At 38.9% G+C, this 10516-nt stretch overlaps 1 protein-coding gene across 1 annotated transcript; it reads right to left on the bottom strand.

Moving 5' to 3' along the window:
- Positions 1-5760: 5760 nt before the first annotated feature.
- On the bottom strand, positions 5761-10516 carry LOC127432314 (alpha-1A adrenergic receptor-like). Its single transcript, XM_051683211.1, has 3 exons — positions 9616-10516; positions 6119-6610; positions 5761-5795 (listed from the first exon to the last, which is right to left on the bottom strand). The coding sequence occupies exons 1-3, from the start codon at positions 10514-10516 to the stop codon at positions 5761-5763; spliced, it is 1428 nt and encodes a 475-aa protein (XP_051539171.1).

Here is a 10516-nt window from a genome sequence, read left to right as displayed (position 1 = left end):
CACCTGCCTAATATTGTGTAGGTATTCTTCTCACCACAATTGTACAGAGCGGTTATCTGAGTTACTGTAGGCTTTGTCAGTTCGAACCAGTCTGGCCATTCTCTGTTGACCTCTCTCATCAACAAGGCATTTCCATTCACAGAACTGCCGCTCACTGGATGTTTTTTGTTTTTGGCACCATTCAAAGTAAATTCTAGAGACTGTTGTGTGTGAAAATCCCAGGAGATCAGCAGTTACAGAAATACTCAAACCAGCCCATCTGGCACCAACAATCATGCCACACTCCAAATCACTGAGATAACATTTTTTTCCCCATTCTGATGGTTGTTGTGAACATTAACTGAAGCTCCTGAACCATATCTGCATGAGTTTATGCACTGCACTGCTGACACACGATTGGCTGATTAGATAATCTCATGGATGATTGTTGGTGCCAGATGGGCTGGTTTTAGTATTTCTGTAACTGCTGATCTCCTGGGATTTTCATGCACAAAAGTCCCTAGAATTTACTCAGAATGGTGCCAAACAAAAAAACAACAACAACAACAACAAAAAAAAACATCCAGTGAGTGGCAGTTCTGCGGATGGAAGCGCCCTGTTGATGAGAGAGATCAACAGAGAATGGCCAGACTGATTCGAATTGACAAAGTCTATGGTAATTCAGATAACCGCTCTGTACAATTGTGGTGAGAAGAATAGCATCTCAGAATGCTATTCTGAGATGTGGGTTGGCGCTGTTTTGGCAGCACGAGGGGGACCTACACAATATTAGGCAGGTGGTTTTAATGTTGTGGCTGATTGGTGTATATATACAGCTCTGGAAAAAATTAAGAGATCACTGCAAAATTATCTGTTAAAGTTTCTCTGGTTACTATTTATATGTATGTGTAAAATGAACATTTTTGTTTTACTCTATAAACTACTGACAACATTTCACCCAAATTCCAAATAAAAATATTTTCATTTAGAGCATTTATTTTCAGAAAATGACAACTGGTCAAAATGACAAAATAAAATGCAGTGTTTTCAGACATCGAATAATGCAAAGAAAACAAGTTCATATTCATTTTTAAACAACACAATACTAATGTTTTAACTTAGTAAGAGTTCAGAAATCAATATTTGGTGGAATAACCCTGATTTTCAATCACAGCTTTCATGTGTCTTGGCATGCTCTCTACCAGTCTTTCACATTGCTTTTGGGTGACTTTATGCCACTCCTGGCACAAAAATTCAAGCAGCTCGGCTTTGTTTGTTTGCTTGTGGCCATCCATCTTCCTCTTGATCACATTCCAGAGGTTTTCAATGGGGTTCAGTTCTGGAGATTGGGCTGGCCATAACAGGGTCTTGATCCGGTGGTCCTCCATCCACACCTTGACCTGGCTGTATGGCATGGAGCATTGTCCTGCTAGAAAAACCAATCCTCAGTGTTGGGGAACATTGTCAGAGCAGAAGGAAGCAAGTTTTCTTCCAGAATAACCTTGTACGTGGCTTGATTCATGCATCCTTCACAAAGATGAATCTGTCCAATTCCAGCCATGTTGAAGCACCCTAAGATCATCACCGATTCTCCACACTGTGGTTTGAAGGCCTCTCCAGGTCTTCGTCTAACCATTACATGACCAGGTGGAGGATCGGTGATGATCTGGTGGTGCTTCACTAAACACAAAATACAGTTTTTAAATGATAATGTTATTTATTGAAGCAAAAAAGTTATCCAATACCAGCTGAGCCTGTGTGAAAAATTATTTGCCCCCTTAGTTACTAAATCCCCAAATCTATAAAACTGCATTCATAATATAGTTTAGCTGGACTAGACACACCCAGACCTGATTACTGCCAGCCCTGTTAAATCAAATCAACACCTAAATAGAACTTTTTCAGCAGCATGAATTTGGCTAAAAGGTCTCACCCAGTAGCACACTATGCCAAGGTCGAAAGAAATTCCAGAAATGATGATGAGGAAAAAGGTGATTGAAATACATCAGTCTGGGAAGTGTTACAAAGGTATTTCAAAGGCTCTGGGACTCAAAAGAACCACAGTGAGAGCCATTATCTCCAAATGGAGAACACTTGGCACAGTAATGAACCTTTCCAGAAGTGGCCGACCTTCCAAAATTCCTCCAAGAGCACAGCGACGACTCATCCAGGAAGTCACAAAAAAGCCAAGGACAACATCCAAAGAACTGCAAGCCTCACTCACATCAATAAATGTCACTGTTCATGTCTCCACTATCAGAAAGACACTGGCCAAAAATATTATCCATGAAAGAGTGGCGAGGCATAAACCACTGCTAACCCAAAAGAACATTGTCTTGTTTGAATTTTGCCAAAACACACCTTAATGATCCTAAAAGCTTTTGGGATAATGCTCTGTTGACTGATGAGTCGAAAGTGGAACTGTTTGGAAGACAGGGGTCCGTTACATCTGGTGTAAATCAAACACAGAATTCCACAAAAACAACATCATACCTACGGTCAAGCATGGTGGTGGTATTGTGATGGTGTGGGGCTGCATTTCTGCTGCAATAATTGAGGGAAACCTGAATTCTGCTCTCTACCAGAATATCCTAAAAGAGAACGTCCGGTCATCAGTCCGTAAACTGAAGCTCAAGTGCAACTGGATTATGCAGCAAGACAATGATCCAAAGCATAGGAGTAAGTCCACCTCTGAATGGCTCAAAAGAAGCTAAATTTAAGTTTTGAAGTGGCCTAGTCAAAGTCCTGACTTGAACTGGATTGAGATGCTTTGGCAGTATCTTAAACAGGCAGTTAATGCTTTAAAACCCTCCAATGTGGCTGAACTAAAGCAGTTCTGCAAAGAAGAGTGGGCCAAAATTCCACCACAGTATTGTGAAAGACTGATCTCCAGTTATCGGAAGTGTTTGGTTGCAGTTGTTGCTGATAAAGGTGGCACAACCAGCTATTAAGTTTTAAGGGGGCAGTTCGTTTTTCACATGGGTGATATAGGTGATATATAACTTTTTTGCTTCAAAGAAAAAAATATTTATTTGAAAACTGTGTGTTGTGTTTACTCAGGTTGCATTTGTTTTATGTTATATCTCGTTTGAAGATCTAAAACAATTTAGTAATTGTAATAAAAGAAATCAGTAAGGGGGCAAATACTTTTTAACAGCACTGTATATTAGATAGACACTGAACGTGTCACTGAAAAGGCCATTAAAGAACAGTGGACTCATTTTCATGTTCAAGCAACCAGTTTGAGATGACTTTTGCTTTGTGACATGGTGCATTATCATGCTGGAATTAGCCATTTGAAGATGGGTAAATTGTGGCATGTAGGGATGCACATGGTCAGCAACAATACTAAAATATGCTGTGGCATTCAAGCGATGATTGATTGGTATTAACGGGTCCAAAGTGTGCCAAGAAAACATTCCCCACACCATTACACCACCGCCACCAGCCTGGACTGTTTACACAAGGCAGGTTGGGCCATGAATTCATGGTGTTGGTGCCAAATTCTGACCCTATACCATCTGTGTGCCTCAGCAGAAATCGAGATTCGTCAGACCAGGCTATGTTTTTCCAGTCTTCAACTGTCCAGCTTTGGTGAACCTATGCCCACTGCAGCCTCAGCTGTTCTTTTCTTGGCTGACATAAGTGGAACGCGATGTGGTCTTTTGCTGTTGTAGCCTATCCGCCTCAAAGTTTAAAGTGTTGTGCATTCTGAGATGCTATTTTGCTTACCACAATTGTACAGAGTGATTGTACTGCCGCTAACTGGATGTTTTTGTTTGTTTGTTTTTGGCACCATTCTGAGTAAACTCTAGAGATTGTTGTGCTTTAAAAAATCCCAGGAGATCAGCAGTTACAGAAATACTCAAACCAGCCCATCTGGCATCAACTATCATGCCACGTTCAAAATCACTGTGATCAAATTTTTTCCCCCATTATGATTGTTGATGTGAACTGCAGCTCCTGACCCGTATCTGCTTGATTTTATGCACTGCACTGCTTTCACACAATTGGCTTATTAGATAATCATATGAATAAGTAGGTGTACAGGTGTTCCTACTAAGGTGTTCAGTGAGTGTATATATACACAGTGTATAGTATACTGTATACTGTCTATATATGTACAGAATATACCTGTATATATGCAATGTATTGTCTGAATACAAAACCAATACTGCAGCAAATACACAAATATTACTAAGGTTATGCTGCTAGTTTCCTTTCATTGTCATCATCTTTTCATTTCATTGTTAAGTGGGGTCCAAAAGCCTGAGACTACATTTAAGCACAGAAAAGAAACAAAGTTTTAGGATTTTGAAAATTTTCAGTGAAAGTTATGATGCAAAATAAGGAAGTCATTTTTAAAATTCTGCTTTATTTCTAGATTACTAATTTAATGCAAGCACAGTTGTGAGATTGACCTCATTAATTCCTTTGTACAAAAGGTCAGCTTTTCTTTCATCCAATTAAGCACACAAGAAGCTCTTATTCTTGTTATTCACAAACTTACTGTATGGAACAGTTGCCGTCATTTAAGCAAAAGGCTGACATCAGACACCCAAAAATTCAAAAAACAATTTTAAACTTCATTCAGATGGCTATGATAGTAAAAATGTTTAACCCGCTCCCACTGCCCCATTTTTTGGAGCTCAGACCTGAATTGGACATACTCAATAGTAATGGCTGTAGTTCATCACCTCTTTGTATTAGTCATAATTTTGGTCTTTTTTTGACAGAAGACACTTGTTGTTGCCCAGATGTCGGAATTGATTAAAGTCATAAAGAAAATTAGTTATAAAAGCTCAAATTTATAGGAACTGATCTGAAAATTATTTTCATGAAATATTTTTATGAAAATATAACTAGCACTGGACTTAAAAGGAACTAGAGTCACTATGGAGCTCAAGCCACAAGTCTGATAATGTAATATTCCAAATCTGTAAAACTCAATTGTTTTATCAAACCTTATTTGTGCCTACTATGGTGAAGGTTAGCATGCTAGCATTAGCTTAGCTCCATGACAGCAGCATGTAAACAATACAACTTAAACATAACATACTGCATATATCTTAGTTTCAATTATCATAAAGTGGTTATAACAGCTTCTTTTATTGATCTCATTTGGATTCCATTCATAGAATGAAGGAGAATTCAAAACATTTATAGAATATGCAGCCTATAGCAAACAGCAGGTTCAGTGACAGATAATATATATATATATATATATATATATATATATATATATATATATATATATATAAATTATTATTATTATTATTATTATTATTATTGTTATTATTATTATTATTTACATTATTTACATTTCTGGCTAAAGAAACATGCAGTAGACATATAAAATCTATCATCATTTCCAAAATGTGCACACTTTTCGACTAAAAGATTTAATGGAAGTTATTTAGTGAAGCCATCAAATGACAAGTATACTGTATCTTACAGGACTGGAGATTGCAGAATTTTTTCATAATATGGGATGTATGATACAAATGTTTTAATTTTCACTCCTTAGATAAATTATAGAAATGCATTAGCTATACAATTTTGATCATGAAACAGCTTTCGGTCATCAAAGCAAGAGATTTAGACCTTCCAAATAATGTACTAGTTTTCAAGATTACTTAACAATTTACCTTTTTAAATATGCAGTAAATATAAATGAGCTTTCAGGTGGGTTAGCAGAGATTTAATCTTTTTTTTAATTATTATTTCTTTTTAACCCAATTAGAAATAAGTGCTAAATATAAACATTTTTCACTAATGGTCTCAGACGTTTGGACCCCACTTTATGCTCAGTATATCTGTAATACAAAGTACAAGAAACAGAAATCAAAGCACAAATGAATAAGTTATCCCTGAATTACCTGGCTCAATACAATGAGTCTTTTGAATGTGGACACATATTAGACATATCCTTAACAAAGATGCAGTGAGTATTAAACACAGAACATAGGGTTGTCAGTTTTGCCATTAGGTGGCACACGTGTACCATTCCACAGAAGCTTTCCAAGTTTAACAATTTGTTGTTCTTTGTAAAATGCATCTTTAATTGAGGTGCAAGATTTATTTAAAAAAAAATCTTTAGAGTCTGTAACTCTCTCTAAAATATTTCATATAGCCTCACCTTCCATATCACCTATAGAAACCTGATGAACCTTAGTCAGAGATTGTTCTGTTGTTGTGTGCAGTTCCATGCAAGAGCATGCAGATTTCTCAGTGGTATTGAAATAGCAGGTCTTCAGTACACTCATACCATGGCCATGTGCAGAATAAGAATGCTCAGTCAGTACCACAGTGGTATGTGATGCCTTATTAGACCTCCAGCATGCTGCTGAATCTATAGAGCTAGATGCTAAACCCTGTGGAGGCAGTGCGAGGCTGAATGGTGAGCCTGGTTTGGGGTCATGCAGGGTCATAGGGCTTTGACAATAGCCTGCCTGGGGAGTCCTAGGCATTCTGCAGAGGCAGTGCCCACGAAGAACATTCTGGAAAAACTTCTTGAACTCCTGTCTGAAGCACGAGTAGATGATGGGGTTGAGGCAGCTGTTGAAGTAGACAAGCCAGAAAGTAATTTTGAAGACAGTGTCTGAGGGTCTATGGGAGGGGGAGGTGGAGCCTTTGGGGACATGGAAAGAAATGAAAATGTATTGTGTTCATATAGAAGACAAAGGCAGGCCTAACACAGTCGTAAAAACCTAACTCAGGCCCCCACATACCAGGTCATAAATTATACTGATAAAAATCGCGCCAAAATCAAACAAAGGAAGTCCAAAACAGACTACAAATCCCATGAAGCCTTGCTCACTAAAGGATCGAACTCTCAACTCCTATTGGATGAGGCACACAACAGAACGTCCCTCAAACATGACATCATCAGGAGTTGAAATACCTCTGAAATGCTTCCGGGATTGGCTTCCAGCAACTTTGTTCACCGAGTATAGACGTAGCTCATCGCTGCTCTCAGGTGCAACCTCGTGGCACGAGGAAGTAATGTCCGACTTGAAACTGTGGCCATACAATCTCCATCTCGCTGGACGAGTTGAGATTACTCTGTATTCAACCGAACACTCTAATGGATCCGAAAGAGACCGCTGAGCAATCCGCATCTTCATCCGTTTGCCTGCAGAAGTGAAGAGATAAAAGATTTCTCTTCCATCTTCAATCAAGTCGACATTTCTGATTTCTCCGCCAGCCCACCGAGAAGGTGGCAGCCGTACGCCCGCCGACAGAGCGAGGAAACGGCCTCCCGTCATCACCTGAGCCTCAAGGAACCGGGTCGGAGTTAAAGGACGGATGAACACACATTCTACCTGTGTCCTCATGCGATTCAAGTAAGAGGTTTACGTCTGGGCAGAGATAGAATATTATAGAGTGTTATTCTTGTGTTTCAAGGTTTTTTGCTTGTACAGTTTACGGACCACCATGTCCGCTCATTATTAATACTCAGGGTATTAATTATCACGAATTTGTTTTGCTGTATTGTGGTCCAACCAAATTGGACTCTTGTGCAAATTTCGCCATCGCGGGTGAGACAGGTAAACTGAGTTCATCCATTAAAGAGTCAAAGAACGCGGGACTGTTTACGAGCCGTCCACCGTGTCTCTGAGCGATAAACTAACAGCTGCTTTCTCTCCCACGATCGCGAAATCGGCTTTAGGGCCGTCACTTTATTCTCTCTCTCGTACTAACCACACACACACACATGCGACCCCTCACAAACACACACACCCTCATGTGTTATAGGATTATTTTGATTTTCATATCTAATCATATCACTGTTTAGTTTGTAGTTGTAAGTCAGAAGTTTATTGACTGCATTGTATTAATTATTAATTGATATTACTGCATAAATAAACTTTGTTTATATTACAAAGAGAAGTGTTTTGGTTCGTTTTGCATACGCCTGTGTCATACTGACGGGATGTCAGTGCTCGGATTCAAGCCTTCATTCATTGTTTTTTTTTCCTGAAAATCAATATTCTTCGGATGTCGATTTTCCTAAGAAAACAATCTAATATTGAGACTGTTTTACTATCTGGTTATTAGTCCCTGATTCCAGGGTGGTGCCCCGTCAATGTTAATCCTTATTAATATTCTATTGATTTTTGATAATTTATAATTATCTTTGATGATTGTTGAATTTGAATGATCAATAAGCTAGTGTTAATTTTAATTAATGTTTCATCGATGTTAACAATTAATGATTATCTTTGATAATTGTTGAGTTAAAAGATTAGAAAAGTTAACATTGATTTTCATCAATGTTCTATTGATTTTAATAATTGATAATTGTCTTTGATAATTATTAATTATTGCTAATAACCAAACCCGCTCCTAAACGTAGCGCACTACATTTACTGGAGCCCCATATGAGGTTTTAATGAGTTAGATTAAATTAATTAATTTAAATATTAATTAATAACTAAAGAAATAATTATTAATTATTTCTGATAGTAACACTGATCTAAACAACCAGTAAAGCCCTACAAAAGAAAGAATCATTATCTGAGGCACACAACCTCCAGCTGCATTCCTAATGTGACCCCAAGACAGCAGGTGACCCTGGTGTTTAATATTTTCAAAGGCTGAGACTTTTTTTGTGCAATTTTGCTTCTTTTTGCTTTTGATATGGACATATCTTTCAAGTATTTTGAAAGCTTTAAATTAATAACCCAAATGACTGACTCAGAGAGTATATAATAGTATCTTAGTGATCCGCTTATTAAGCACAGGCCAACAAATAAGCTATATCTCCATCAAAGATAATGAAAGCTCAAAGTAATCACTTGCAAATAAATACATATTCCATCCAGAACATGTTGTTTTCTCGCAAACCTGGTCTGTCACAAAAAATGAGGAGGGTTGAAAGAGATAAAAATACTTGTACTTTCTCCCATAATTCAGTCTTTCTTTCTAAACAGCCTCACTGAAATGAAATCTCAAAGGCCCAGGGAGGATTATGGCAATGCCTTTTACTCTTACAGCTCTGATGTGGGAGTACAATGGATTTGTATTGAGTCTTTGGAAACACAGGTCAGAATAAATAAGAGAAAGTAAATGAAGGCTTAACATTCGAAATGTGTTTTCAGTGCCTGAAAACAGTGTGCAGATACATTAATTGTACACTTCTCATCTAGAAAAACAACAACAAAATATTTTCAACATTACTTTACCCATACTTATATTCTTTTGCATCTGTATAACAAAAGTTAAAGGAACAGTTCATCCAAAAATTCTGGGTAAGGCTGACGTTTCACTCCAAAGAGCTCAATGTATTTAGCAAATCCGATGCAAGGCATGTGGAAGCCTCTTAAGACTTCAGAAGACTTAGAATTTAGCACACAAGTCATATAGACAACTTTTATTCTACTTTTATAGTGCTTTTTTTCTCATTTTTGGAGCTTGATAGCATGTGCCCCCATTCACTTTCAATGTATTGGAAAGAGCAGTGTGACCATTCTCTCCTTCTGTGTTCCACAGAAGAAAGTCATATGGGTTTGGACTGACATGAGGGTAAGTAAATAACAGAATTAAAATTTTTGAGTGAACGATTTCTTTAAACTGACCAAACCGATAAGTTTTGTGGTGTGTTAACAGAAATTACTTGTTGATAGTACTCACTTATGGGCAGCACTAGGAAAAAAGGCAGCCAGCACAGAACAAAACAACCCACCACAATCCCCAGAGTCTTCGCTGCCTTCTTCTCTTGGGAAAACTTAAGAAGACGCATGAAAGCAAAGTGAGACTGCCTTGATGGCATGGCTCCTTCCTTCCCAGCGGCATACTGAGCATTGCGACAGTGGATCCGCAGTGTCACCCCATGCTCCGTTAACACATTCATCTGCCTGCCCTTACTCATGGAGCGAGTCTTGTGCCGGGCCACCACATACACCCTACAGTACATTGCCAAAATCACCGCCAACGGCACGTAGAAGGAGCACGCAGCAGAGAAGATTGTGTACCCTGGTTCTTCGTTGACTCTGCACACTGATTCATCCTCCGGCATGGGCTCTCTCCATCCAAACAGTGGGCCTACAGATATGGCAGCTGAGAGGGCCCAGAGAGCCACGACTGCAGCCCGTGCCCTCCGTCCTGTGGCCAGGGAAGGGTAGCGCAGTGGGTAACTGACAGCGATAACGCAAAGGCTGAGGATTGAGGCCGTGCAGCACAGTACGTCAAGTGCAGTCCAGGCGTTACATAAAGTTCGCCCGAATACCCAATGGTCAAAGACTTCAGAGGCAGCGGAGAAAGGTAGCACCACAGAGCTCAGAAGCAGGTCTGCCACAGCAAGACTGGCGATAAAGTAATGTGTTACAGGGCGAAGGTGCCGATGGTACGCCACAGAGAGGATGACCATGATGTTGCCCATCACACCAAATATTATAAAGACCATCAGCACCAAGCCTAAGGCCAGTGTCTTACTGACATCTATGTCGAAAGAAGATATCACACTGTAGTTTGAACAGTTTTCATGAAAAAAGGATAGAGTTAAGTTATCTTCTGCTGGAAGAAATTTGGTCAT

The sequence above is a fragment of the Myxocyprinus asiaticus genome, chromosome 42 (genome assembly GCF_019703515.2).
Source record: "Myxocyprinus asiaticus isolate MX2 ecotype Aquarium Trade chromosome 42, UBuf_Myxa_2, whole genome shotgun sequence".
Classification (NCBI taxonomy): domain Eukaryota; kingdom Metazoa; phylum Chordata; class Actinopteri; order Cypriniformes; family Catostomidae; genus Myxocyprinus; species Myxocyprinus asiaticus.
The sequence above is the reverse complement of the archived record's forward strand: the minus strand, read 5'-3'. Positions and strand labels throughout refer to the sequence as shown.